Source organism: Microchirus variegatus (assembly GCF_963457635.1).
Source record: "Microchirus variegatus genome assembly, chromosome: 12".
In the NCBI taxonomy this organism is placed as follows: domain Eukaryota; kingdom Metazoa; phylum Chordata; class Actinopteri; order Pleuronectiformes; family Soleidae; genus Microchirus; species Microchirus variegatus.
The window spans coordinates 9,230,012-9,255,077 of record NC_139813.1 but is presented as its reverse complement, the minus strand read 5'-3'; the positions used below and the strand labels follow the sequence as shown (position 1 = coordinate 9,255,077).

General features: G+C 39.9%; 4 protein-coding genes across 4 annotated transcripts; 2 read left to right on the top strand and 2 right to left on the bottom strand.

Annotated features, from left to right (window-relative positions):
• Positions 1-138: 138 nt before the first annotated feature.
• On the bottom strand, positions 139-1,002 carry prkrip1 (PRKR interacting protein 1). The gene has a single exon (XM_083899223.1). The coding sequence runs from the start codon at positions 995-997 to the stop codon at positions 404-406; it is 594 nt and encodes a 197-aa protein (XP_083755349.1). The 5' UTR covers positions 998-1,002; the 3' UTR covers positions 139-403.
• Positions 1,003-2,364: 1,362 nt separating this feature from the next.
• Positions 2,365-4,748, top strand: glrx5 (glutaredoxin 5 homolog). The gene is made up of 2 exons (XM_083898301.1): positions 2,365-2,720; positions 3,247-4,748. Exons 1-2 carry the CDS (start codon positions 2,426-2,428, stop codon positions 3,417-3,419), a joined length of 468 nt encoding a protein of 155 aa, XP_083754427.1. The 5' UTR covers positions 2,365-2,425; the 3' UTR covers positions 3,420-4,748.
• Positions 4,749-6,802: 2,054 nt separating this feature from the next.
• Positions 6,803-14,208, bottom strand: ints9 (integrator complex subunit 9; the record flags this gene model as incomplete). The annotated part of the gene is made up of 17 exons (XM_083898832.1): positions 14,119-14,208; positions 13,666-13,793; positions 13,523-13,583; positions 13,098-13,160; positions 12,791-12,930; positions 12,587-12,673; positions 12,326-12,446; positions 12,108-12,242; positions 11,267-11,378; positions 10,899-11,079; positions 10,327-10,387; positions 9,099-9,270; positions 8,523-8,647; positions 8,105-8,272; positions 7,707-7,805; positions 7,476-7,613; positions 6,803-6,979 (listed from the first exon to the last, which is right to left on the bottom strand). Exons 1-17 carry the CDS (start codon positions 14,125-14,127, stop codon positions 6,803-6,805), a joined length of 1,977 nt encoding a protein of 658 aa, XP_083754958.1. The 5' UTR covers positions 14,128-14,208.
• Positions 14,209-14,878: 670 nt separating this feature from the next.
• pla2g7 (phospholipase A2, group VII (platelet-activating factor acetylhydrolase, plasma)) lies at positions 14,879-23,659 on the top strand (the record flags this gene model as incomplete). The annotated part of the gene is made up of 11 exons (XM_083898258.1): positions 14,879-14,942; positions 16,003-16,130; positions 16,799-16,949; positions 17,357-17,450; positions 17,544-17,612; positions 19,293-19,461; positions 19,761-19,874; positions 20,625-20,716; positions 21,099-21,269; positions 21,377-21,525; positions 23,137-23,659. The coding sequence occupies 11 exons, from the start codon at positions 14,879-14,881 to the stop codon at positions 23,235-23,237; spliced, it is 1,302 nt and encodes a 433-aa protein (XP_083754384.1). The 3' UTR covers positions 23,238-23,659.
• Positions 23,660-25,066: the final 1,407 nt, after the last annotated feature.

Genomic DNA, 25,066 nt, shown 5'->3' with positions numbered 1-25,066 from the left:
TCACGCCTTTTCATTCTTTGGGTTGCTGTGCGCAGCCTTGCTGTACCCACGGGCAACAGATTTTGCGAGGGGCAGTCTCACAAGGCTGCAAAGAAGCAAACACATAAAATAACACTGGGATATTATGTAGTCTTTTTTTATTTAAAAAAAATATACAATAAAGAAAAATACAAGAAATCCCTACACATCAGATCTACATACACTGTTCTTTTAAATCATTATGAAGATTCTGAAGAATTGCATGTTTCTGACAAACATTGAAGTAGCATTATCCTGTTTATTAAATCACACCATTGGTAAAAATAGAGTCCATCAGTTGACTTGTCTTTGTTTCTCTAATATGCATATCACTTGTGTTAAACTAGGGACCAATTCCATGTTTCATCGCTTCACTGCAGGACAGTCATTTCTTCCCCATGATGAAGCTGGGAGCCTCTGCATCATCCTCAGCTTCTGGTTCCTCCTCCTCCTCCTTCTTCTTTTCCTCTTCCTCACTGCTGTCTGAGCTCTTCTCGTCTCCATCTGCGTCCTTATTTTTACTTTCAAGCTTTGCTTTCTTTACAATCATCTTTTTCTGCTTCAGCTTCTCCCGCTTCTTCCTGCGCTTGGCCGTTCTCTCGTCGGCAGCCTGCTTGTTCTGTTCCAGCTTCTCCAGGTAGTCGTCGTCCTTATTGAGATGCTCGGACATTTTGTCCAGAAAGTCCTGCCTCTGGTACTCTCTGCGGCGTAGGTGTCGATACACATGGAACTCTCCGCTGCCCGCGCCGGCGCTGGAGCCCATCACGTCCCTGACGAACTCCGGTGGAGCCCGTGGTTTCCAGTCCCTCGGTCTGTCCGGGATGGGAGCAAGTTTGTCAGGGTTCCGCATCAACCTCTCCAACTTAAGACGCTGCTCCTCTGCCGGGCTTTTGGCAATTATGAGAGGCTGAGCCTCTTTCCCCGAAGCTTTGCCCGGAGGTTTCCCCTGTTTGTTGTTTTTCTGCGTGTGCGCCGCCATCTTTCGAGTCGTCAGCGTTCTCTTCCGGCTTCTTCTCGACGACCCGGAAGTTATTAAGCTATTGCGTAAGATGGTAAAAAAAAATGTTTTACTTTCCCATATCGGATTTTTCTAAAGCAAGTACAATCATTTTTTAAAGAAACGTGTTGTGTTATTGTTGTTGCTGTCAATTTGTCACTTTTAGTTGCATTTTACGGGTAGCTTACGTAAATGACGTGCGACTTCAACAGCAAATGAAAATATACTTTATTAGAGCGCAGACGTCCAATCATATACCCAAAAAGTTTTTGACTTCCGCGTTTATTTCCGGGTTACGGGGCCCATAGAGCATGAGCAGTCGTGTCCCTACCATAATTCATCTCGGCTATGTGTGAACGAGCCGTCCGCGTTATCAACTTGCTCGGCGCGTACATGAACAGCGAAAGGCATGATGGGAGTATGCTAATAACGTGCGCTAGCGGATTTCATGGATACCGCCGTCACGTTAACTTCGGCTTTTAACCATGGATTTGTAAATAAATGCAAAACCAACGATAGCGAAGTGAATATAGTAAGCTGAAACGTACAATGACGGAGTTAAAGATTAAAACGATCAATAAAAATGGTTTATTTGGGTTAGGACCGTGACTATTACTGTATATGTGTTACAGGAATCATGTCGTTTTTGTCGGTCACAGCTCCACAGTCCACACCGTCATCAGTGTGTCGATGTCCGGGACTGAACACAGTGATAAAGTGCAGCATGTCAGTCTCCTCTCCTCAATGAATCCACAAAACAGCTCGTTAATACATCGATAATACGTTTGAAAATAAATGTTAATGAGCGCCGAATAAACAACTAAAACCTGCTTTGTCATAATATTTTAAAAATGTAAACAAAAACCCCTTCATTGTGTTCATTTATTCCCATTTCTCATGAAGTTTTCATGTCGTCCGGTTCACTGACAGCAGCGCTGTTCCCGAGACGCCACATGACCGCGCTTGGCTGTGCTCGTACACAGCTGTGACGTCACTCTGAGAAATAAGATTTGTCTGGGCTTTTTAATGGCCTTTAGGAATGTTTTTCAAACATGAAACTCCATAAATTAAAAATATAGAATATAAAGATTTATAAAAGCCCGTGTCCATGTCTCGAGATGTCCTGTGGACACTTTTACACGCGTCTCTTTTACTATTGTGGTCAATGGGAAAATTGCTTTTTGGGCTCCATGGGATTTTTTGTTGCAGTACCCACAGTGGCCACCATGCAAAAATGGTCTTCAAGGCAGAGGGGGCGGAGCTCTATCCAGTTCATATTATACATCCATGGTTCCGCCCCCTCCAGCGTGAATGAGGTGACTGGCTCCAACTAGCTTGTAGACTAGCAAGTCATTCGGCGTTAGCTATTTTATATTTGTGTTTATAGCGATATAAAACAAACCAAATACGATGAATAACCTAATAAGAGCTACTGCCCGGTGTCTGCGGTCAGGGACAGCGGTCTATTTTCCCAGACAAACCGACGGACGCCTGTGGTCGGCCTCGGGACGGCGGTTTCTGTGCTCGGACGTCCATAAAGACCTTGGTGACATAGTAAAGAAGGACAAGGTGGTGGTGTTCATGAAGGGGACTCCGGCTCAGCCCATGTGCGGCTTCAGCAACGCCGTGGTGCAGATCCTGCGGATGCACGGGGTGGTCGACTACGCTGCCTACAACGTGTTGGAAGACCAGGATCTCAGACAAGGTCAGTGAGTGAAGTGTTCACTACAAGTTTGTGTCGCACTAGCAAACTTATCCGTAATGGACAGCGAAGGTGGAGTCAGTCATCCTGCTGGTGATGCTCTGGTAGCATCTGTTTACACTTCATTGTTTACACTCTAATGTTTAATCGGCTAAAGTAAACCAAACACACTGTCAACTGAGTGTTCTGTTCAGTTAAAATTTCTGTTGCTTTTATCAGTGGCCTGCAGCAGGGCCACAGGGTGTGGCGCTTCAAACACAAACGTCATGAACATACGTTGAAATAACTATGGCTTTTCCAGCTAAACATTCAACAGCTCAACTCGTATTTCCTCCTTTTAAACGGTGTTAGCAGCTACGATAAGGAATGAGGAAGATACTCACTGGATCTGGGTTACATCGGCACTTTCCTCAGTATAGTATATAACATAACTTGTGCAGTATAGTATATGGTGAGGATTCAAACTTCAACCGTAATAACTTGCTTTTTGTAAACTTCACACTGACAATGTACCGTTTGCCATCCACAGGTGTCAAGGACTTCTCCAACTGGCCCACGATCCCTCAGGTGTACTTCAATGGTGAGTTTGTGGGAGGCTGCGACATCCTGCTCCAGATGCACCAGAACGGAGACCTGGTGGAGGAGTTCAAGAAGCTGGGGATCGACTCTGCACTGCTGAACACTGAGAAAGAATCCAAGTAGAGGACGAGTATGAACTTCAAAACAGCTGACAAGACAGAGGACACAGTAATCAAGTTCAATCCCCGACTCATATGAACCAACTCCAGGCAGCCATGGAAAAAGTGAACTTGGAGTGCAGATGAAAGTTACAAGAGTGAGCATTTCTGGTGGCACCACTCCATCCAGAGTCTTGACTATCTATGATTAATTACGGTCGTACCGATAAACAGTGTAATATGGAGCTCCTGTTACTCTGCTTATACCGAGATTGTCATTGTCATTTTCTTTCTATTTCTGTAGCGATCTCTTTTCCTCTGCTCCTTTCACTGCTAAACTCTGATGACTAGTCCCTAACTTTGCTATGTTTAGCGCTGAGCAAGTCCTGACAAGTGGATATTTTCACTGAAAACAGCCAAAACTGTTGCTATCAGAAATACCAGATTGAAACTGTGACAATGCAGTTGCTTTGTTATACATGATCAACCCCCCTTTTTTGATCTTCAATATTACCACATGGTAGAAGGAGGCAAAGACTGGGTTTTGTCCTGTCATTTAAATCTCGCAAAAATCTAAGTTTATCTAAAAATAAATCTGTTTTCACCAACCTGTTAAAACCAGATAATATACAGCAATGTCAAGTCAACACTTAATGATCTGGGTTGGATGTTTTATATTAAAATGATGGTAACAGCTCATCCTCATCATGCCTTTGCTACTTTTACTTTTCACTCATTATTTTTCCAGCTGTCAGTTCAAGACCAAATATCTCTCAGGTTGCACCGGGGCTGAGTGAAGCTCTGTGTGAAGCTCTGTGTGATGCTCTTGGGTCACACCAGAAACCTTCCAAATGCACTGCCTGGAAGAACAGCATGTACAGTGATTACACCACATAAGGAACGTAGCGAACACCATATGTGGACCACACCACAGTGACACCATTTTATACATGTGCATTGTCAACATACATGCAATGGAACTGTCTATGTTCCATTGTTGTTCTTCCTGCCAAAAAACCACTACACCTAAAGTCTGCTCTGTTTTAATGTCTTCATCTGCTAAAATGCAACACCGTCTCTCTTTGCTTAAATATGACAGAGTTGTTGAATATGTTGATGTCTGCTGTCACACAATCTGTTGAGTGCTTTGTTTTGGAAGGGTTGGGTTCTTTTTGGTTTTGCTTCTTTTCTCACTTTTTCAATTCTACATTAGAGGTTCTTCCTGCTGGACACAGTTGTATTATCAAAACAATGGTCGTGTAGTACACTGTAATATATTGTATATTGTAAGCATATTATTATTATTATTTGTTTTTATTTTAGCTCTATGGAAACCCTGCAGCAATTAAATATTTTTGAGACACAAATAAGCGAACTGCTGGTTTTTATTAAGTGCAACAGGCAGGGACAGAGCGCTATATTTAATTGTGTACAGTAGTTTATGTATCGGTATGTTGCGTTAAGTTTATCTGCCTCCAACAGACACCGAGTACCTCAGACGAACCGGAGAAAGGAATTTTTTGATGCGTTACCAAGATAAGGGGGTTAACTGGATCACACTGCTTACAAGGCCCCACCCAGTCTTTCTCACAGTGGAGATGTGGAGAAAGCACAGGTGTCACTGATAATAGAGCAATGGTAGCGGCCATGTTTCAGGGCTACAAAAACAAAACATGTTTGTAACCTGGTTAGTAGTACACACAGTAGATTTGTGTTTCCGTTATCTGAAACAGCCACAAAGAAAATAACCTAGACAAACCCAACTAAACTGTTATCCCAATAGTCACCCGTAACAGTGACCCGTTTTTTATTTTCCTCAAATGTCTCGTCTCCCTCATAAATTAAAGATATTCAGTTTACTTTCAGTTTGAAAATAAAGAAGATAGGGACCAAAAAATTTATTGATAATAGAGGCAGTTAATTCAATTGGTTGTTGATTATTCGATTGTTTAATGTTGAAGCTGGGCACAGGCTAATAACCAGTTTAAACATATTGCAAGTATAAAAGTATCAAAACCAAGAACTTTTCCTTCATACTGTGCCCAAGGTGTGAGCTGTTTTTCATGATTTGTCAAACGCAGAATACAGAAATCATATAGGTTGGTCAAGCAATCAGTCATCAGTCATGTTCTCGATAGTACGAGGAAAAGTCATCACGGTGCCCGTTTCCTAGCATTTTTTATCCAAACAAAGCCCTGAGTAAGTCACCTGCTAAGTTTGAAGTCTGTCAGGTGAGCCATTCTACTTATGTGCGATTAACAGACAGAGAGAATTCTCTTGCATTTCTTATCCAAACAAAGTCAACACTGCACACACTGGTGTCTTCTTTTAACAGAGGACATTCAAGTACAATTTACTACCATGGTTGCAATGCCATGGCATCCGTCACATTTTAAACAATATCTCTAGCATTCATTGTCCAAACGCCACCAAAGTCAGCACAGCACACACCGACACCCTTCACCGGTAACCTGCCAAGTCTGAAGCCTGTCAAGTGAACCATTGGACAGATATGTGATTAACAGTCAGACAGACGGAGCAAACAGGCGTTCCTTGAATTAACAGACAGATGATGGACGTTTTTTAGAGCTGCAATTGCAACAGTGATATCTTTGTTAAAGTTTATAACACCATACGTCTCATGTCTAGATCCACCCCTAATAAAATCATAGTTTAATGTTATTTCAATTCCCAGCCATCTAATCTATACCAAGAGCAATGTAGCAACATACTGTATGTGGACACAAGCAGTGCACCAAAAAACTTCATGTGTGTAGCACTTCTTGAGGCTAAAAAGCATGTTATTCCTCTGCTTATGTCTTTAACCGAAGCCTCTAAATTAAGCGTGTTCATCCTGATATAACATGTTTAAATGTCCTTTGCTCTTATGTTTTTGTGGAGGTGCACAGGACTGAGAAAGACATATTTACACACAGCTGTGTGCATTTTGTAACTCATTAAAAGCTCTGCTATATTACCTTCATCCGAGGAGTTAGTCACAAGCTAAGATTTGGATTTAATTTGCACTGTAGAGCTTGTAAAACACAAAGTCATATTATGTGAAATACAGTAAACTCAAAGGGACTAACTTTGCATAGTTTTGTTGTATTTCTTCTTCTTCCTCCTCCGTTGGAAAAACTCGCGACTGATCCCGTCCTCATTTTCACAACTATATTTCCGACATGATGAGTTTGCAGTGACTGAAATAATTTTTGTAGTATGTTTTAATACAAAATACTATTTTACAAAACTTTACAGTGAAACTATAATAAACCTTGCAGTGTTGACAATGTGACTGTTTGTGGGGTCAGTTGTTTACACCCGCTCTCACCGTCTTCCATGTTGATTCTGTTGCTGTCCGTGCAAAGCGAGGATACTTAAAAACCAAGGGAAGGAATGAGACAGATTTCAGAGTTTCTGCAGGAAGCGGAGCACCAGGTCTCTCAGTGTGGTTCGCAGTGGCTCGTTATTGTCACACACGATGTGCGTCCCGTCCTCCTCCAGCTGGATCAGTGTGTCCTCAGCCTGTAAGTGCAGGATGTGTCCGTCTACGGTCTCCTCAACTTTCACCTCTGTGATACCATGCTGCAAATAAAGATATACAGAAAACACAGCATTAAGTTTAATTTTTGGGACACATTTTGTTGTTTAACTTTTGCAAGATGGATGCCTGCAAGTGCCTGCACATGAAATGAGATGTACTTTGAAAAGTAGTAGTTGTGTGAAGCACCATCCATTAGTAGACAGATGGTGGATTTCACTCAAACTAAAAAAACAGATGGAGTAGTGGGCAGTAATAAAATCAGTTATAGCAGGAGCATGCTTAATCAAATAAAAAAACCTGGTTTAGTTTTTTTTATTTGAACTTTCTGTGATAAAATCCCCGGTCTCTGCTGTAAAATAAAAGCTAATCCCAGCAATGTCACGTTGAATGGGATAATAGTCATGGCTCTGAAGGGAACAGTAAAGCTGCAGGAAATGTCAGTCAATGACAAGAGGGCAAACAACACAAATTAACTGTAACTGCTGGCTCTTATAAAAGCAATAATGCAGTTCCCACTCGTGTCTGAACTTTTCACACCTTTTGTAACGTGGCCAGGAAAGCTTCCAAGGGCACCGCTCCACTCAGCAGGGGTTTGGGCGCCTGCACCACAGGGGGCTCCTCCATAACTCGCTTTCTCTTCTTGCTGGGAGGCACTGGAGGGGGTTTGGGCACTGACTGGTGATGCAAAAAAATGAAAGAAAACAGTGAAATGTGTGCACAGATATCACAGCTACACTCAAATATGTATTTCGTGGTATCATTTCACACCTGCAGTGTGTGCTTGTTGTCCTTGGAGTGCAGCACTGCAGACACCGTTGCCACGGAGATGCCAGGTTTAATCTCAGAGGGCACCAGGGAGTTGGCCAACTTGGAACAGAAGAACCAGACTTATAGACATGAAAATTGGCCACCTGCTTGGTTGAAAGGAGTTTGAACATTTCCATAATGCATTTCAATCTGTAATTCTGACAGCTTTTTATCCACCATATGTCACTGTTTCCCCATTTCCTGAGGGAATCGATAGAACTCACTCGCCATCTGTTTCTGAAGGTGCAGCGATTTATCTTTTATTCAACATTATCGACTGACTTTATTGAGTTCTTCAAATGAGTTAAGTTGAAGAGGAATATATTCATGCGACTTTCCGCTGTGATGCGCAGCCTCACCTCAGGAAGTATGTAGACGCGTTCGTATCGGCGTCTGAAGGGTAGGTTGAGTACAGAGCAGCGTCTGTAGGGCACAGGAGGAGGCTGCAGCTCCAGCATCAGATCAGAGCGGTGGGACTGGCTGGGTGGAGGTTGGGTGTACTGCTCTGGACACACCACATGGAGAGGCTGCAGGAGATGCAACAAAGGACAGTGATTTGCTTCAATAAAAATGGCCCATGTGGTGAACATCTCACAGGAGGTCCACTTCACTTTCATGCTCAAATTTACTGAGCCAAAAGGCCTTTATTCTCCAGATGCTTCCAAAAAAGATAAGAGTATTTTACACACTGTATCTTTAATCCTCTCTGTAGGGAAGGTACGTGACTATATTTGACAATAGAATAATTCCAGAAACATTGCGATATTCACAGCATACCTGGACTTCCTTCAGCAGCTTTGCTACTTGGTGGAAGTTGAGCCGTGTGTCGATGGGACAGTAGACACACTTCATAGCCAGTGGCTGGTAGGGAGCCAGGGCATCGAGGTAAGAGAAGTCTGGCTCTGGTGATGACACAGAAAAATCAATGCATGTGTTTCACAATCACAGGATTAAGGCTAAAATAATTCAGTTACTCATCAACTAAATTATTCACCCACTAGGGCTTTATGAGAAATGTCGATAATCGTTTCACTAACCTCAAAAAAACTGAAATTGTTATCACAGCTTGTTTTAATTATTAAAAGATACTCACAATGATTATTGTTTGACACTGATTAATTCATTATGAAAACAGCTGACAATAATGTATTAATTGCTTAGTAATAGATCAATAGTTGATTAATCATTGCCGCCCTAACACCAAATATTCTGATAATTGGTTAGGTTTGGGAGTGAGAAACACATATTTACATGAATGAACAGAATAATGGATACTGAATATAATTGTGATATTAGCAGTTGTACACAGGATGTCATTCACATGCAGGTTTTGACTAAGGTTTGTGCAGTTACCAGTGAAGATGATGGTGTTGATGCTTGACTTTCCCCACAGCTCCATGAAGTGAACCACGTCCCCGAAGCGCAGAGACGGATGACCAGTGAAAACTACACACGGCTGACGGAACTCGCTGCTGAAGTCTCCATGAATGCTGGGGTAGTGTTTCAGTTTGTTGGTTTGGATCAGCTGAAACATTTAGAAATTATTGTTAATATCAGGGCTTCCAGTTCCAGTTGAAACATCTTTAACATCTCTTTGATTGTCAATATAGTGACATGTGCAGAGAGGAGTATTCAGTTCTGACTGGGTGAAAATGTTTTTTTTTTCTTAATTATTTTCAGTCACGCAAAAGCTTCAAAAAATGGGGAACCTCTCATAGTTCCAGTCCACAGAAATCTTTAATGAAAGCAAAAGATTGATAGAGTAGATGCTTAAGACTCTGTTTGGGTTATGAAGGTAAAAGGTTGTCAGGCATCATTTTTACAAATTTTTGTTGCATAAGTAGAATAAGCGAGATATTTTATGGTGAACAAATTAAGATTACCTCTTTTAAAAAAGAATGTCACACGTCTTAAGTATAACATAGTGTGTTTGTATCGTGACACATTAGTACATATAACTTGTATTGTATTGCTATTAAAAAAATATATAATTTTGCAATAATTACTGTTGTAGTGCAGAGTTCTCTGCTTACTTTTGTTGGTTTGTACAGATTATATCAGGACATGTATCCTCTGCTGCTGGACACACTAACAGTGTCCAACACAAACAAGTGTTGGCTGTCTTCCAAAAATAAGGACAGTTTGAGAACATTAGTCTCAAATTAGTCCAAAATCTCATGATTATATACATGTTTTTATTAAACAACCATTCTGTTAGCAATGTCCTTTTAAACACAGTATTTGTTTTGTTTGGTTATCCCCACAGAAATGCTGACTAACACCACTTATCAGCCGAATAAGTTTCCCTCTGATTGTACCAAAACAAAAAAGGGAAGATCTTCAGCATATAAAAGGTTAATTTATATATACACAGAGAAGAGATTCTAATGTACAAATATATTTAATATGATTCTGCAAAAGTGTCAGAGCTGCACAGACTGTGACTGGTTTAACTGCAGACCAGTCGTGAGCTTCTTTACTGCGACTTGACAGTGATTTCACCAGGATTTCCAAAAATCTGTTATCCCTGAAACGCAGCAGTGTTCACTTCACCGACCAGAGACGCAGCAGCGTGACTCACCTCAGCATGAGGGAACGGAGGCTCTGGAAGATACACCTTTGATTGCTTGTTGTGACAAAGCCTGGAAAGAAAAAAAAAGAGGATATAACCTAACCCTATAGCATAACACTAATCAGAAAATCTGAGCAATATCCTGTGGAGAAATCAACAGCAATCAAATACAGAGTCCTGTAATTCTAATAACTCTAATCAGCATGGTGACAACAGGCATGTTTTTGAATGATCTTAAATATAATATGAATAAGTGAAAATCAAGGCGCTATCAACATGCTGCAATGAAATCTATTAGCAGGACGTCAGACGACACTACACTAAAACAAACACTTAACTTCATGAGGAAACTGGCTTTACTGACATTGTTTTAATTGAAAACAACATCACTGGCAACATTCACGCCCTCTCCAGTCTTAACATAAAACATTTAGCAGCAGTTCAATCACCTCATTACCTGCACTCATGCTTTGCAGAACAGCACCACACAATTAACACATTAATGTGAGATTTTTGTGCTCATTTGGGTCAACAAAGGACAGATTTTTTTAAAGAGTGAATTTTGATTAATAGGTGCTCACCACTCAGCAAAAATCTGAGAGAACTCCAGCGAGCTATTGGCAACAGGGGAGATAAAGTAGAATGGTGTGGTCCCCAGGTTTGCACTGTCGATGAACTGGTACAGACACTCCAGCAGGTCATATATCACGCCTGACGAGTAACACGGAACCAGCACGTTGCCCCCAGCACGGATAGTCATGGCTACAGGTTCAAGAAAAAGAACAAAAAAATATAAAGCTTTGATCACATACAATGACATTCATCAGTGAATTTCACAATGTTTAAGGCATAGGTTACTTTCACCAGAAAATATTTATTACAAAATTGCATTAAACCCACATGAAACGGCCATTTAATCTGGTAATTACACAAATACACCTGAACCTACCCAGGTTATTACAGAACTCTCCCAGCATGCCGTCTGGGTTGGCAGTTGGCATCTGTGTGAGGCCTGTCAGAATCAAAACATCACTGTTCTTCAGGGAGCTTTGGTCCATCGGCTGGGAAAAGAGAAAAAGAGATACTTGAAATTTCATCAAAACCCACTAAAGAGGAGCTTTGTCATCTACCCAGGTTTTTTTCCAGAATATAATCAGACAAAACCCAAAGCCTGTTACTCACTGCTTAACAGATACATGACTTTGTGTTTTCTGTCAGAGAATTACAGATATTAATCAGCTTATACAGGACTCTGGTACAACTAAGAAGCTGTGCACTGTCCCAATCTGAACTCATAAGTAGATACACAAAAACTGACTGCTGGAGAAGTAAATGAGTAAATGGGGGAGAGAGGACTTAGACTGAGGAGGACCACAAAAACATGAGTCATCTTGTTTCACACTTTGCCAACTGATAGGACCTACAGAGTCCCAAATATAAGGATTTAAATTATTAAAAAGTTGATTTTGCATAATATTTCCCCTTTAAAATAATGTTTACCTTTCTCAAATGTGAGTAACAGAAAACGTTTTATGATTTTGGTTTGTGACAAGAGATCATCATCATTTCTTCTTGGTGTTCCAAGTTTGGGAAACACCCATTTTTAAACAATTTCTGACATTGTGCAGTCCTCCATTAATTCAGAAATTAATCAACAGATTAATTGATAATGAAAATAATCCATTACATAATTATTTACAGGCGTAATCAGGAAATGTATCACATTTTATATTGTGAACTGGGTTGTGACTCTCCATATCAAACGTTTTGGAAACAGTGTGTTAAACTACCTGTGGATGTGTGGTGAGGAGGGATGAACCCGACACATAGGACACTTTCTCGTGATGAGACTGAATGATCCAGTTAGAGCTGCCCAAAGAGTAGCCGGAACTCAAGGGGGAGATTTCTACAGCTCCAAATAACTCCTGTAGAGAAAATGAATGAATAGGAGATACCGACTGTTTTATGCAGAATAGGTTTGAATATGCAGGACAATTTAAACTCTTACCACTTTCTGTGAATAACCCACAAGTTGAACTTTGCTTAGGGCAGAGTTCACCTCCAGCATACTGTAGGATCGCTTCCATGTCCACACTTCCACTGCATCTTTCAGTGGGCATGGGAGCAACCTAATACAAATATAATGTGTTATACACTATTATGTAACAGATTTGTCAAAAAGTAACATTAAATTACAGAACATTTTTAAATTAAAACCAGTAAGTAAACATTTGTAAATGACTGATAAATTCAAACAGTACATATATACCTCTGTAATTCCTTGTTCTTCCAGCAGGTGGCAGACTGGGCTTTGGGAACTCTTTCCATGAAGTTAACTAGCTCTTCCATCAGCAGTCTGAACAGAGAAAAGCAGGAAGCATAACATGTAAGCATTTTTAAAACCCAACCACTGTCCCTTATGGTGCAAGATATGCCATAAACAAAGTTAAATCCTCTGGATGAATGTCCTTACCTGCCTATCTGAAGTGTGGGCTCTGTGGCATACACTGTTCCTGTGAAGCCTGTGTGTTCAGTGATGTAGGGCAGGGCCATCATGCAGTGGTAATTGGAAATGAGGATGACATCGATAGTCGACAGATCCAACAGTTCTCTCTGTGGTTGAACAATTTGAATTAGCTCAGATCAAGTAGGTTTCCCAATTTCAAGTATGGCATTTGTTGTCTATCACATTCTAACATCCTTCAGAAAAAGCATATTATCATCAGTTACGATCACTGTTTTATTAGATAAACATTTAATGTGTTGGCTGGGTTTCTCACCTCAGGGAGACAGAACTCTGGCTGTGAGTCCACAAACACTCTCCCTGCACACTCCTTCAGCTCCTGGACAAATGTAAAGAAACATCATTTTACATACAAATCATTACATATTAAAGCAACACTGTACAACTTTATTTTACCTTAGAGGAAAATAACTGCTTCAAAATAATGTCTATGGTCACTGACAGACAATGGTGCTGCTTTCATTGACACTTTGCACTTAAATCTGTGCTTAGTGAGTGGGTAGGAACACTGTAAAAAAGTGTGTAACGTAATAATCATATAGCTAGTGACTGAAATGACCAGAATCAGACCCTCTAATGACTAACATGATAATCAGGCTGCAGGTACAGAGTGATGCTTTAATGCTTCACAGAGGGAAAAACAAATTACTTCAGATGATCTTACACATGGATATGGTTTACCTTTTCCAGGTTTACTGTTCCATCCTTGGATATCCAGCCAGGCAGCTTTGAGAGCCTTGGGCTTTAAAAAAAAACATTGGTTCAGAAAATTTTGAAAAAATTCCATGAACATACAGAAGGTGCCACTGATGCCAGTGACTTACCTGTGCACAAGAGGAAGAGGCAAGAAGTTTAGGACAGAGGTGGTGTCCAGTCCACAGTCCAGCATGACGGTGGTGGATTTGAATTTGAGAACATTGCAAGGCAACGTAGGATGACCAGACAGACAGTACTGATAGAGGAAAAACAAACAGTTAAATGCAGATACAGAAGAAGCAGCATGAATGTCTTGTGGCGTACAGGGGAGAGACGCGGTCTCGTTCAAATACAATTGCTCACAAAATTACAATTACTAAATTAAACCATTTAGACAGCTTTACTGCTGGCTGCCTTTTTAAGCCTCACTGAATGAGACAGGGAGCTATTTGCAGTCCAAGCTAGCAGTCAGCTTGAACTAGATGCCATAAAGTACGTGCTAACAGGCTTTAATAAAAACGAGGGTTTGCTTGGCTATTTTAAATTTAATTATAGTCTTTACTGTTAACACAATCACTCACCAATTTCATTCTTGCGCACAAATATTGTCTGACAAATGAGTTCAAGACAGTCGGCTATGCATACACCGCATCCTTCCTTCCACACGCTCGCTTTGTTTTTCCGGTGTTCAACACTCTCTACTGCCTCCTTGAGACGAGGAGTGTAATGTCATGTCACTGTCACCAAACACACACAGACAGAATAATGGGCGTATAAGAGAGCACAAATGTATCCTGTGAATATCTGCCCTGGAAAACAGCAGGTTTCTAGAAATTAATTAATCAATCAATCAATGATGAAATAAATAAATGTCGGTAAAAAAAAATGTAGATCATTCTTGTCAACAAATGCACGTGCGGGGCTGTCAGTTGCTCCAAAGACTGACATCCCTGCAGCGTTCCTCATAACAACCTCAGTGTCTTGGCATAAACGTGTGATGAGCATGTGTTGTAAGAACTCGAGTAAAGTTAAACGTGGAGGAGGTTTTCTCAATGGTTCGGGTTAGGTCATAGGAGTTAGCCTCCTCCTACGCTAATGCTAATAGCTAACAACAGTGACAGGCGGTCAAACCACTCCCAAGTGATTCATATCGGTTCAGGGATCGAGACAAAGTCAAACCGCTTCCTTGATAATGTTGCGAAACTGATGTATTATCACTGGCAGCCAACGTGGTTTTACTGTTTCTACCGCAGGACGTTGTTTATAGTTTAAAAACTTTTATTAGCGTTTGTGTGGCTGACGAGCTAACGAGAGGACAGTTGGTTAGCTCGCCTGAGGTCGATGTTCTCTCATGGAGGATTTGTCCAGTTATTAATTAAAGGGATTTGCAAGTGGACAAGGACAGGTATGGACTGAAAACACATGTTATTTTTTATATTATGTTTTATGTTACGGACAGCGAGAATACGAGTATATCTGCCAGCGTCTCCAAAGCTGTCAAATGATGTTGTTAACCTGGTCAAACCCCCACAGGTTTAGTCAGAGACTTTGACACACTTTTACAACTAAGTCATTTACTTTCGTCTTCGTTATTTTTTACTCTAAATGTGTTTACAAAATATGAAGGTAACGATTAAAGACGTGAATAAAACAGTTAATAACAAATAATAGACACTGATGTAACACACATTAAATGTAACAATATATGGATTATGTATTGACAAGTGTTGGTTCAGTGAAATGCTTTAAATTGGGAGTTATAATCTATAATCTGCTGGTAGTTAGTGAGGATAAGTGTGATTGTGTCATCATTAATCATTTGTTTTTGTATGGTCCATAAACCAAACGTGATAGCAGAACATATTCACATAGAAGAGGCTTAAATCAAATAGGTTATTATTATAATAAGAAATCCGTGTTCCACAGTTTGTTATTTTCTTTTTAAAGTTGAATCCAGAATTAATTTGTGTCTTTTACTCTTTTGATTCAAAACTGAATCTCGTGGACTGTTGTCCTTCTACCATCATCACCGTTACTGCCTTCTAGAGCTTAAACGATTAATTGATATATCGATTACTAAATGAATCGCCAACTATTTTGATAATTGATTTATCGGTTTGAAGCTTTTTTCATGATTAAAACAAGATTTCTGATTGTTTCAGCTTCCTAAATGTGAATATTTTCTTAGTCTTTGCTCCACATAACAAAGAAATCATTAAAACTGAATCATTTTGGTTTGTGGACAAAACAAGACATACAAGAACATCGTCATTTCCAGGTTTGACAAACACTGATCAATGTTTTTTTTTTAAATTTTCTGACATTTTATGGACCAACCGATTCCTCGATTAATCGAGAAAATAATCGACAGATTAATTGATTACGAAAATAATCGTTAGTTGCAGCTCTACTGCCTTCCTTTCAAGTACTCACTAAATACTACTAGTTTGTTGTTTATCTGACAGAGCAGAGGGGCTACGCGCTGAGTGTCTTCGCCATGGGGAACACTGGCAGTCACCACCTTGGGATCCCTCCTGCCAAGGGCCCTAACCCAGTGGGATGCACTGATTTCATGATGGACCACAGCACAAAGGTAGAAGTCGAAGCACACATGCACTCTCTATTATCTCTTATCTGCTCATACATAACATGACAAATGAGTCAAAGGGGACAAAATGTGGTTGTGTAGTTCTTACATCTGCGTTCAGTCTTCTTGAACAGTAGCATAGAAAATGTACTTAAACTAGAAAATGTTCTCACCCTGTTGTCTTTAATGTATGTGTGTGTGATCTGCCAAGTGTGACAAATACTTAATTAATTTCCAATTACAACAAAATTGAGGAAAAAGTTAAATAATTTGGCTGAAAAATGTGACCGAAACTTTGGAACAAATTGGTAAATCAGCATTCCCATTTACTAAAGAACACCTGTAAAGAAATGTACCTAAACTCATGATGTCAGTAATTACACCTAATGCTGCTGCTGTAAAAACTGTTCCGTCTACAGCAATTATTCACACAAATACACATACAAATTCAATCTTCAATTTCTGCCAAATATATAAACAATTTTACAGACATTTTACCCACTGAACCTTTAAATAGTCACTCATGCTGTGGTTCAACAAAGTTTTAAAGTTCAGAACGACAGAGAAAGAGTGTAGAATATTCTCACATTTGGTGAAGAAGATCACTTTTCACATCACAATAAACAACAGTTGCCTAATTGTGTGATTTACCATTTTGTGTTTCGCCCACACAGGGCAGCTTCTTCCGCCTCTACTATCCTTGTCAAGAGACTGGGGAAGCAGACAAACCAGACTGGATCCCATGCAGGGAGTATTTTAACGGCCTGGCAGACTTCATGAAAATCAACAGAACTCTCAGTGAAGGCATTTTCAACTACCTCTTTGGTAATTTATGTGTTTTATAACAGTGTGGCCTGTTCAGACATGTTTTTGTGCATTCGTGAGGAATTGAATTCACTGAACAGTAATAACAGAGGAAAACAAAGTGAAAGCAAGGCTTATCTGGGACCAATATAAAAACACCATCAGTTATGACAACAATACAGTGATCAGGTTAAGGAGAGAACGTCTGTTTCAGGTGTAAACCTGTTTTGATGCTGCAGATGATCTCCAAGCAGACTGGATTCTCTTAATTTCTCTAACAACTGAAAATCTTTGTGGTTTTTGCTTTTGTTTGTTATGACGGTTAATAATATTCCTACTCCTCTCCTCAGTACCATCCATCTAAATGCTGTTTTTTTTGCTCAATATCAGTGTGATTTATGAAGCTCATGTTTTTTCTTTATTTCCAGGATCCTTTAAGATCCCAGCTTACTTGGATGCTCCCTTCAAATCAAATGAAAAATGTCCTGTAGTTATCTTCTCCCATGGTCTGGGAGCCTTTAGGTACATGTTATATTCATGATACAGCTACAGTATTTGCTCATGACAGCTCACCTCTCTCCTTCTATGACTGACGTGTCCTTGTTCTTTCATCAGGACTCTGTATTCAGCTATATGTGCAGAACTGGCCTCTCAGGGTTTCATCGTGGCGTCTGTTGAACACAGGTAAATAATTAGATGCACTTCCTGCTAATAATATTAACATATTATGTTGATGTAGTTTTTGAATCAAAATCAAAATATGCAATTAGGAAATCACAGAGGATAAAGGATGTAGGATATGTAATGTTAGGTTTTATACTTAATTGCCACTAGGGGGTCTCTTAATCAAAACAATAACAAAACACCACATATGATGAAGTTGAGAAGCAGCGTGGGATCATGGGAACTGTTGTCTTGTCTGGTTCATCTGTGCATTTGCGTCGTACAGGGAGGGCTTCTTTGGCAGAACATGCTGCAAAAAGCAATAGTTATTATAATAATAATAATAATATAATAATAATAATAATATAATAATAATAATAACCATCCACAAATACACACAATAAAATATACGATACAGAAGACAACACACTGTTCAACTAGTAGTACAGAATATTTCCTTCCTCACATAAAGGTTTCCATAGGGTGGTTACCCCTTTTTTGGGTGATAGCATAGACGGTAAAGCTGATATCGTCAAAGTGAAACAGTCCTTTACCTTAAATAGAAATACAGATTACAAAAAAGGGTTTAGATATTTGAGTGCAGAAATGTTACATATTATATCTTTAAAGTGATGTTTGTATACAGCGGAAGCTTGACTTTTATCACAAATCAACCTTAGAAAAGCATCCGCAGCCGCTCAGCCCTCGTCAGTACTTCAATCAAAGGAAGAGGACGACACATGTCCAGTCTATATAAACTCTATTCATCGTTAAGGTTAGGATATGCATATGACATATACACTGAAAAAAAGGAAGCTGTGCTTGAATGTTGGCACAGCAGGCAGTCGGTCAGTCTCTGTCTGTTTATGTGTGGAGTGGAAAGGGTGTTCAGACAATGGTACGAACCAGGTCATCACATTTCTTTTCAGTCTAGAGACAAGGGCATCATATGGAGACAAACATAATGGCTGCATTTAGTTTGTCACTCACGTCGATCGAGGTGTTATTTCAGTGCGTTAAAGCCACAGAAAAAGCCGTGTGGGCAGTGCAGGGGTGGTGGTGTTGACCTGGTTTGTAGTTGTGACGTGACGGTCAGAGGTTGTTCAGTCTGTGGTTATTCAGTCACAATGTCAAATAAGTCTGTTTAGAAAAGCAGCAGCAGGAAAAAAATGCCCTTTTGACCACAGCACTTATTATGCATTCTAACAAAAGCTGAACAAAGTTGACAACTAAACTGCTCTTAGTGTCTGTGTTCATTAGTTTGTGTATCAGGGGGTAAAAAAAGGAACAGGAATAACCACTTCTTCTTTAGATAATTGACATACAATTGTTTACATTGAGGGTAGGGTTAGGGTTAGGCCTGTAGGCCTGTTGGTTAAGAAAAAAGTAAAACTTCCTATTATTGAGTTATTTTCTCATCTACAACTGCATTTAACGACTATCTTTGTCATCTGCTGATTATTTTCTGGGCTTATCATTTTATGATCACAAACTTCAGGTTGTTTTGAACAATTTGAAGATATTACATACTAATTATTACAAATTTGAGAAGCTACAACTACAATGTTTGTTTGCTTCAGAAATGACAGCCAGTGTCATATTATATATTCTGAATGTTCTTTCATTTAACTAATTGATTTGTTGTCCTTCTTTCCAACTTCCAATCTATTCCTTTTTGCCTCACAATTATTCACTCTGCAGAGACCAGTCTGCGTCGGCCACGTTTTATTTTCGAGACAAGACAGAGTCGGAGAGGACGAATGAAACTGTGCCTTGTACGTCAGCCTCAGCCCCAGACTTAGCGCAGGAGTGGATGTACTATAGAGTTCTGCAGCAGGGAGAGATGGAGTTCCCTCTGAGAAATAAACAGGTGAGCGGGTTTGCTTTGGAAGGGAAAGCTAGCTAGCAAGCTATTATCAGAGTCACTGTGTCAAAGTTGAAGGTGGTGAAATTATTCCATAGTCATGTTGTGAGGGTTCAGGAATAACATCAGGTGGATTACACATCTGACCTTTATACACAGTAAACACTCACAGTATGACTCGTGTTCAATATAAACCACATATGTTTGAGGGTTTTTTAAATATGACCCTTAACAGTGTGTCAGTCTTAAGTTTGCGCTTATTTCCTTTTTCTCTGAACTTGTGTGACTTGTTCTCTTCCCTCCAGGTGAAACAAAGAGCCAACGAATGCATTCTGGCTCTGGAAAAACTGACTGAAATCAACTCGGGGAAACAAATGCAAAATGCCCTGAAAACACGGTTTGACTGGACGACGCTGGAGGTAAACGTTTCATGAACTTCATCCGGTAGATTAGATCTATTCATTGTGGTGTGTTTGCCTCCGCTGCACCAGGTGGCGACACGTCCTCTTTCAGCTTGTCAGTATTGAGCAGTTTCTGGTTTCGTTTACAGCTGGTTGTTAGCATGTTAAGCACAATTTTGAGTCTGCCCACTATCAATGGACTGAAGAATATTATATGTCTTATTCTCCTGTGTATCGGCTCCTTCTACTATTTCTGTGTTTTAAAAGTTGAGAGTGGGAACTGTTGAGCATGTGCAGAGCAACCAGGAGAGCTTCTATCTGACTCTTGGGTTACACGGAGCCGCAATTCCACTAGACTAATTGCATTATCTCGGTGTTCGTCCAACTTCAATTCAGTACAATTTTGAATGGGACTTAAATGTTTACTTATCACATTACATTACACAGTCTGCTTTTATGTAACTAGTTTTAGTTCATAACAAGTAGAGTCATAACATTTACAAACAACTCAGAAAAACCTTTAATTTAATCTGTGTTGACACAAGGGCAGTACCACTGAGATTGCACATTTCTTTTCTAAGCGAGCCATGGTCAATACTGCAGCAAATGTGTTCACATAAATGTCAAGAACAAAGCAAATCCAACAGATAATGATACACACAATATTTTCTTCCTAAGGGATTTGTTGATGTTCTCCTTTAAGCAAGGCTGAGATTTAATATTAACACCGTACTAATCACTCGTTATTATCCTCTCCTCCACTGACAGAACTCCATGGATCTGTGTAGGATAGCAGCGATGGGACATTCCTTTGGAGGAGCGACAATGATTGAAGCTCTGTGTAAAGAGGTTAAATTCAAGTAGGTTGAATTTAATAATTCCATCAAGAATATTAAGTATTACCAATACCATACAATATTATTGTAAAATGCATTTTCCAAACCCTTAAAATGATGATATTGTTACTTGTCAACAAATCTACAAACCAAAAATATTCAGTTTACCGTCATAGAGGAGCAAGGATACATCTGTCCATCCATCCATCTTCTACCGCTTTATCCTCCATACGAGGGTGAGCGAGGGAACAAGAAAATACAATTTAAGAAATTCAATTGTACACTAATAGTTTCATTTAGAACTTGCAGCACACAATCTTGCATTTTATGACACCAGTATTAAATGATATGATATAACTAACCCTAGATGTGGATCGTATCGATTACCATGTCTCTGTTAAATCAGGTGTGGTGTAGCGCTGGACGCTTGGATGTTTCCTTTAGACGAGGAGATCTTTCCTCGTGTGAAGCAGCCGATCTTCTTCATCAACTCTGAGAAGTTCCAGTGGGCGGGAAACATCAGCCGCATGAAGAAGCTTGACTCGGCCGTCATACCGAGGAAAATGATCACCATCAGGTACTGTACGACGTGTCAGAACTGATGTCGCTCGCAGACAGAGTTATGATTCTTGTTATTTTCTCTGAATTAACATTGACGTTTTCCTTCAAATGCACGATTCCTAGAGGTACAGTCCACCAGAGTTTCCCAGACTTCACCTTCCTGACAGGGAACTGGATCGGTAAACTGATGAAACTCAAGGGTGAGATCGACCCGGAGATCGCCATCAACCTCTCCAACAGAGCAACACTAGCCTTTCTGCAGCGCCATCTTGGTAAGAACAACAAGTCCTTGATCCTTGCGGAATATTTCAGCATATAGCATTTGCTAAATATCCAGAGTGTGGGAATAAGCGATATTGAAGGGCCAGGTTAGTGTCCTTGAGACAGATTTTATCATCTGCCCCCATTTCTGTGGTGGTCCATGTACCCTACATGGACACGGACTATACACACGGACTGCACAGGTTCCTGGTATCGTTACACTCAGTCGTACGTACGTACAGTTAGGTCCATAAATATTTGGACATCGACACAGTTCTCTTTATTTTGGCTCTATACACCACTACAATGGATTTGAAATGAAACAAACAAGATGTGCTTTAACTGCACACTTTCAGCTTTGATTTGAGGGTATTTACATCCAAATCAAGTGAACGGTGTAGGATTTACGACACTTTCTATATGTGCCTCCCACTTTTTAGGGGAGGCTCACCAATGGTCTGCATCTTGTGGTGAACCCTCTGTATTCACGATGGTGAAGTCTTCTTTTGATTGTTGACTTTGAAACACAAACACCTACATCCTGGAGAGTGTTTTTGATCTGGCCAACTGTTGTGAAGGGCTTTTTCTTCACCAGGGAAAGAATTCTTCTGTCGTCCACCACAGGGGTTTTCTGTTGTCTTCCAGGTCCTTTGGTGTTGCTGAGCTCACGGTGCATTCTTTCTTTTTAAGAATGTTCCAAACAGTTGATTTGGCCACACCTAATGTTTTTGCTATTTCTCTGATGGGTTTGTTTTGATTTTCAGCCTAATGATGGCTTGCTTCACTGACAGTGACAGCTCCTTGGATCTCATATTGAGAGTTAACAGCAACAGATTCCAAATGCAAATGTCACTCCTGGAATCAACTCCAGAACTTTTACCTGTGTCATTGAAGATGAAATAATGAGGGAATAGCCCACAATTGTCCATGAAATAGCTTTTCAGTCAATTGTCCCATTACTTTTGGTCCCCTAAAAAGTGGGAGGTACATATAGAAAGTGTTGTAATTCCTACACCGTTCACCTGATTTGGATGTAAATCCCCTAAAATTAAAGCTGAAAGTGTACCGTTAGAGCACATCTTGTTCGTTTCATTTCAAATCCATTGTAGTGGTGTATAGAGCCAAAATAAAGAGAACTGTGTCGATGTCCAAATACTTATGGACCTAACTGTATGTGTGGATACCAACAGATCTGCACAACTTGGTGCTCAAAGAATACAACATACACTAGAGGGCAGAAATAGCCACTACTGGAAAGGGATGTGAGATTGAGTCAGTATGTATGCAACTCTAGACTGAAATGGAATGCAAGAGGACTCCTTTGCTCATGCGCTGTTTCCCAAGTGGATCAGGGAATGGGTGGCATTTCCTTCTCCTCCATTGGTTTATGCTTTTAGAGCTTTTCCTCCTCAGTTGCATTATAAGCTTTAGGTTCAAAATGCAAAACACACACTTAGGCCCTTGCCTAACTTGCCTTTAAAAGGCTGCAAAAAAAAAAGCAATAACACACTTCATGTGTAGTATATCCACACTGGACCTTTTAAAAGGAGACATCCATATTTTCAATCCCTGTGCATTGCCGGATTTCTGAATAACGCTCACAACCATTTTGAACTTTGCAGGTTTAGAGAAGAACTTTAATCAATGGGACCCTCTCATCAATGGCGAGGACGACAACCTCATTCCAGGAACGAATATTACCATGCTTCACTCTTCCATCTGAACTGCCACTGTGCCTCATGTACTGCAGGAAAATGTGGGACTACCAGGCCATCAGCTGAACCACCTCACTGTGTGTGTGGTGTTCTCAAAATGTCATGGCGGGCCTTTCTTTCTTGCCATTTCACACGTTCTATTTCTGAAAATGGACAGAGAAGGTAACATTTTGGTGTAGTAATGAAGAGGACAGCCAGCCTCTACCTCATCAACAGTGACAATACTCTAGTGTTTGTTTCACATGGCCTGAATGTTTAATACAATCAGCTTGTTTCACCGTTAGTGAAATATTCACTTAAAAAAAATGGGTAACAGACTTCAACACTCTTGCTTCACATGCATACATTTAGTTTATGCACATGAATCAAGAGTGTGCAAGGGTTATTTTTTTTTTTTAATTTTTAGTTTTGTTTCTCAGTCAGTGTGCATTATTTTTTTTCACTACATGAAATATTCCATATTAACATCTGCTTCCAAGAGAAATGATTTTAAATGATTTGAAAGCTGTTTTTCTATGATTGCTGTGATAAGGCCTGAATGACATGATAGGGATGTATTTGAAAAACAAGAACCAATTATAGTTTTAGACAAGATGCTGCTAATCTATATTAAATCATCCTGATTCAAATGAAGTAATGAAACATTAGAAGCACAGAAACACTACACAACTACATCAAGTTATTACTCAGTACTGTCCAATGAAATGCAACCACCTTTTACATTTTTACTCTCGAATTGACAATATATTTAAATTTATATATACGAGAAACCCAATAAATTTGGTTTGTATACAAACGTTTCTTCCATTTCCTTACTTCTTCAGACCAATTCCCATGTAAATCATGGTCAATAAGGCATACGTTTCACTAAATGTACTCAGCTTGTGTTTTGAGTTCTGAAAAATGATAGCAAATTTAGATAATTGCAGAGAACAAGCAAATAAAACGGCATCAAAAGATGGGGCTATATAATGAGGGTAGGTGGGTAACTCATGAAAAGCAGGACTCATTTTAAACAGGTGTACTGATATTTATTACACAAACAAAAATGTCTTTAAAGCATGCATGTTTCCACACAATTGAAACAAAATATATACACATTCTTTTTCACTTTGGTACCATTCAAATGTATCTTCAAAGAAAGATTTTTCAATACTCAACATTTGTTTACAAAGAATGTGGTGGCAGTTTATCAGAACAGATCGGCAACACAACAGCTCACTCCAAGTAACGCAGAGGAACGTGTGTATGTTTACACTGCCAACAAACTCGAAAACTGAAAACATGTAATAAAATGTTGGGTCAAAGCAGACACACAACCAGTTGAGTCAACTCAAATCAACACTGCCCTTCAGCACACAGAGCAAAATAACAAAGAAAACCTTAACTCAAACCTATTACAACGAACTTAAGTGTCTGCAATTGATCAATTTTGTTTGGAGTCTGACAGTGACACCAGGAGCAAATGGGAGACATTTACTCCTTGGGCTGCTGTTCATCATACAGAACGTCAGCAGACCCATCATTTATGATCAGAGTGAGATGGGTTACCTTCGACAGCTGGTGCTCTGAGTGGGAGGAAAGACATGGAAAGTTAAGTAATACAGATACAACACAGAGGAAATATAAAATACTGCAAAAAACGATTAACCACACCTGCTTGCCATGGCACTTTATTATGGGTGGTACCTCACAAATCTGTATAATATAAATGTGACCCCTATAAAGTTTTTGCGTATTGGACTAACCCCGGGATTCCACTGAATGCGTATTGTGGCGCATTGCACTGTTGCTGCGTGTGATCAATCCATCAATACCCACTGGATGTGTTCACAGT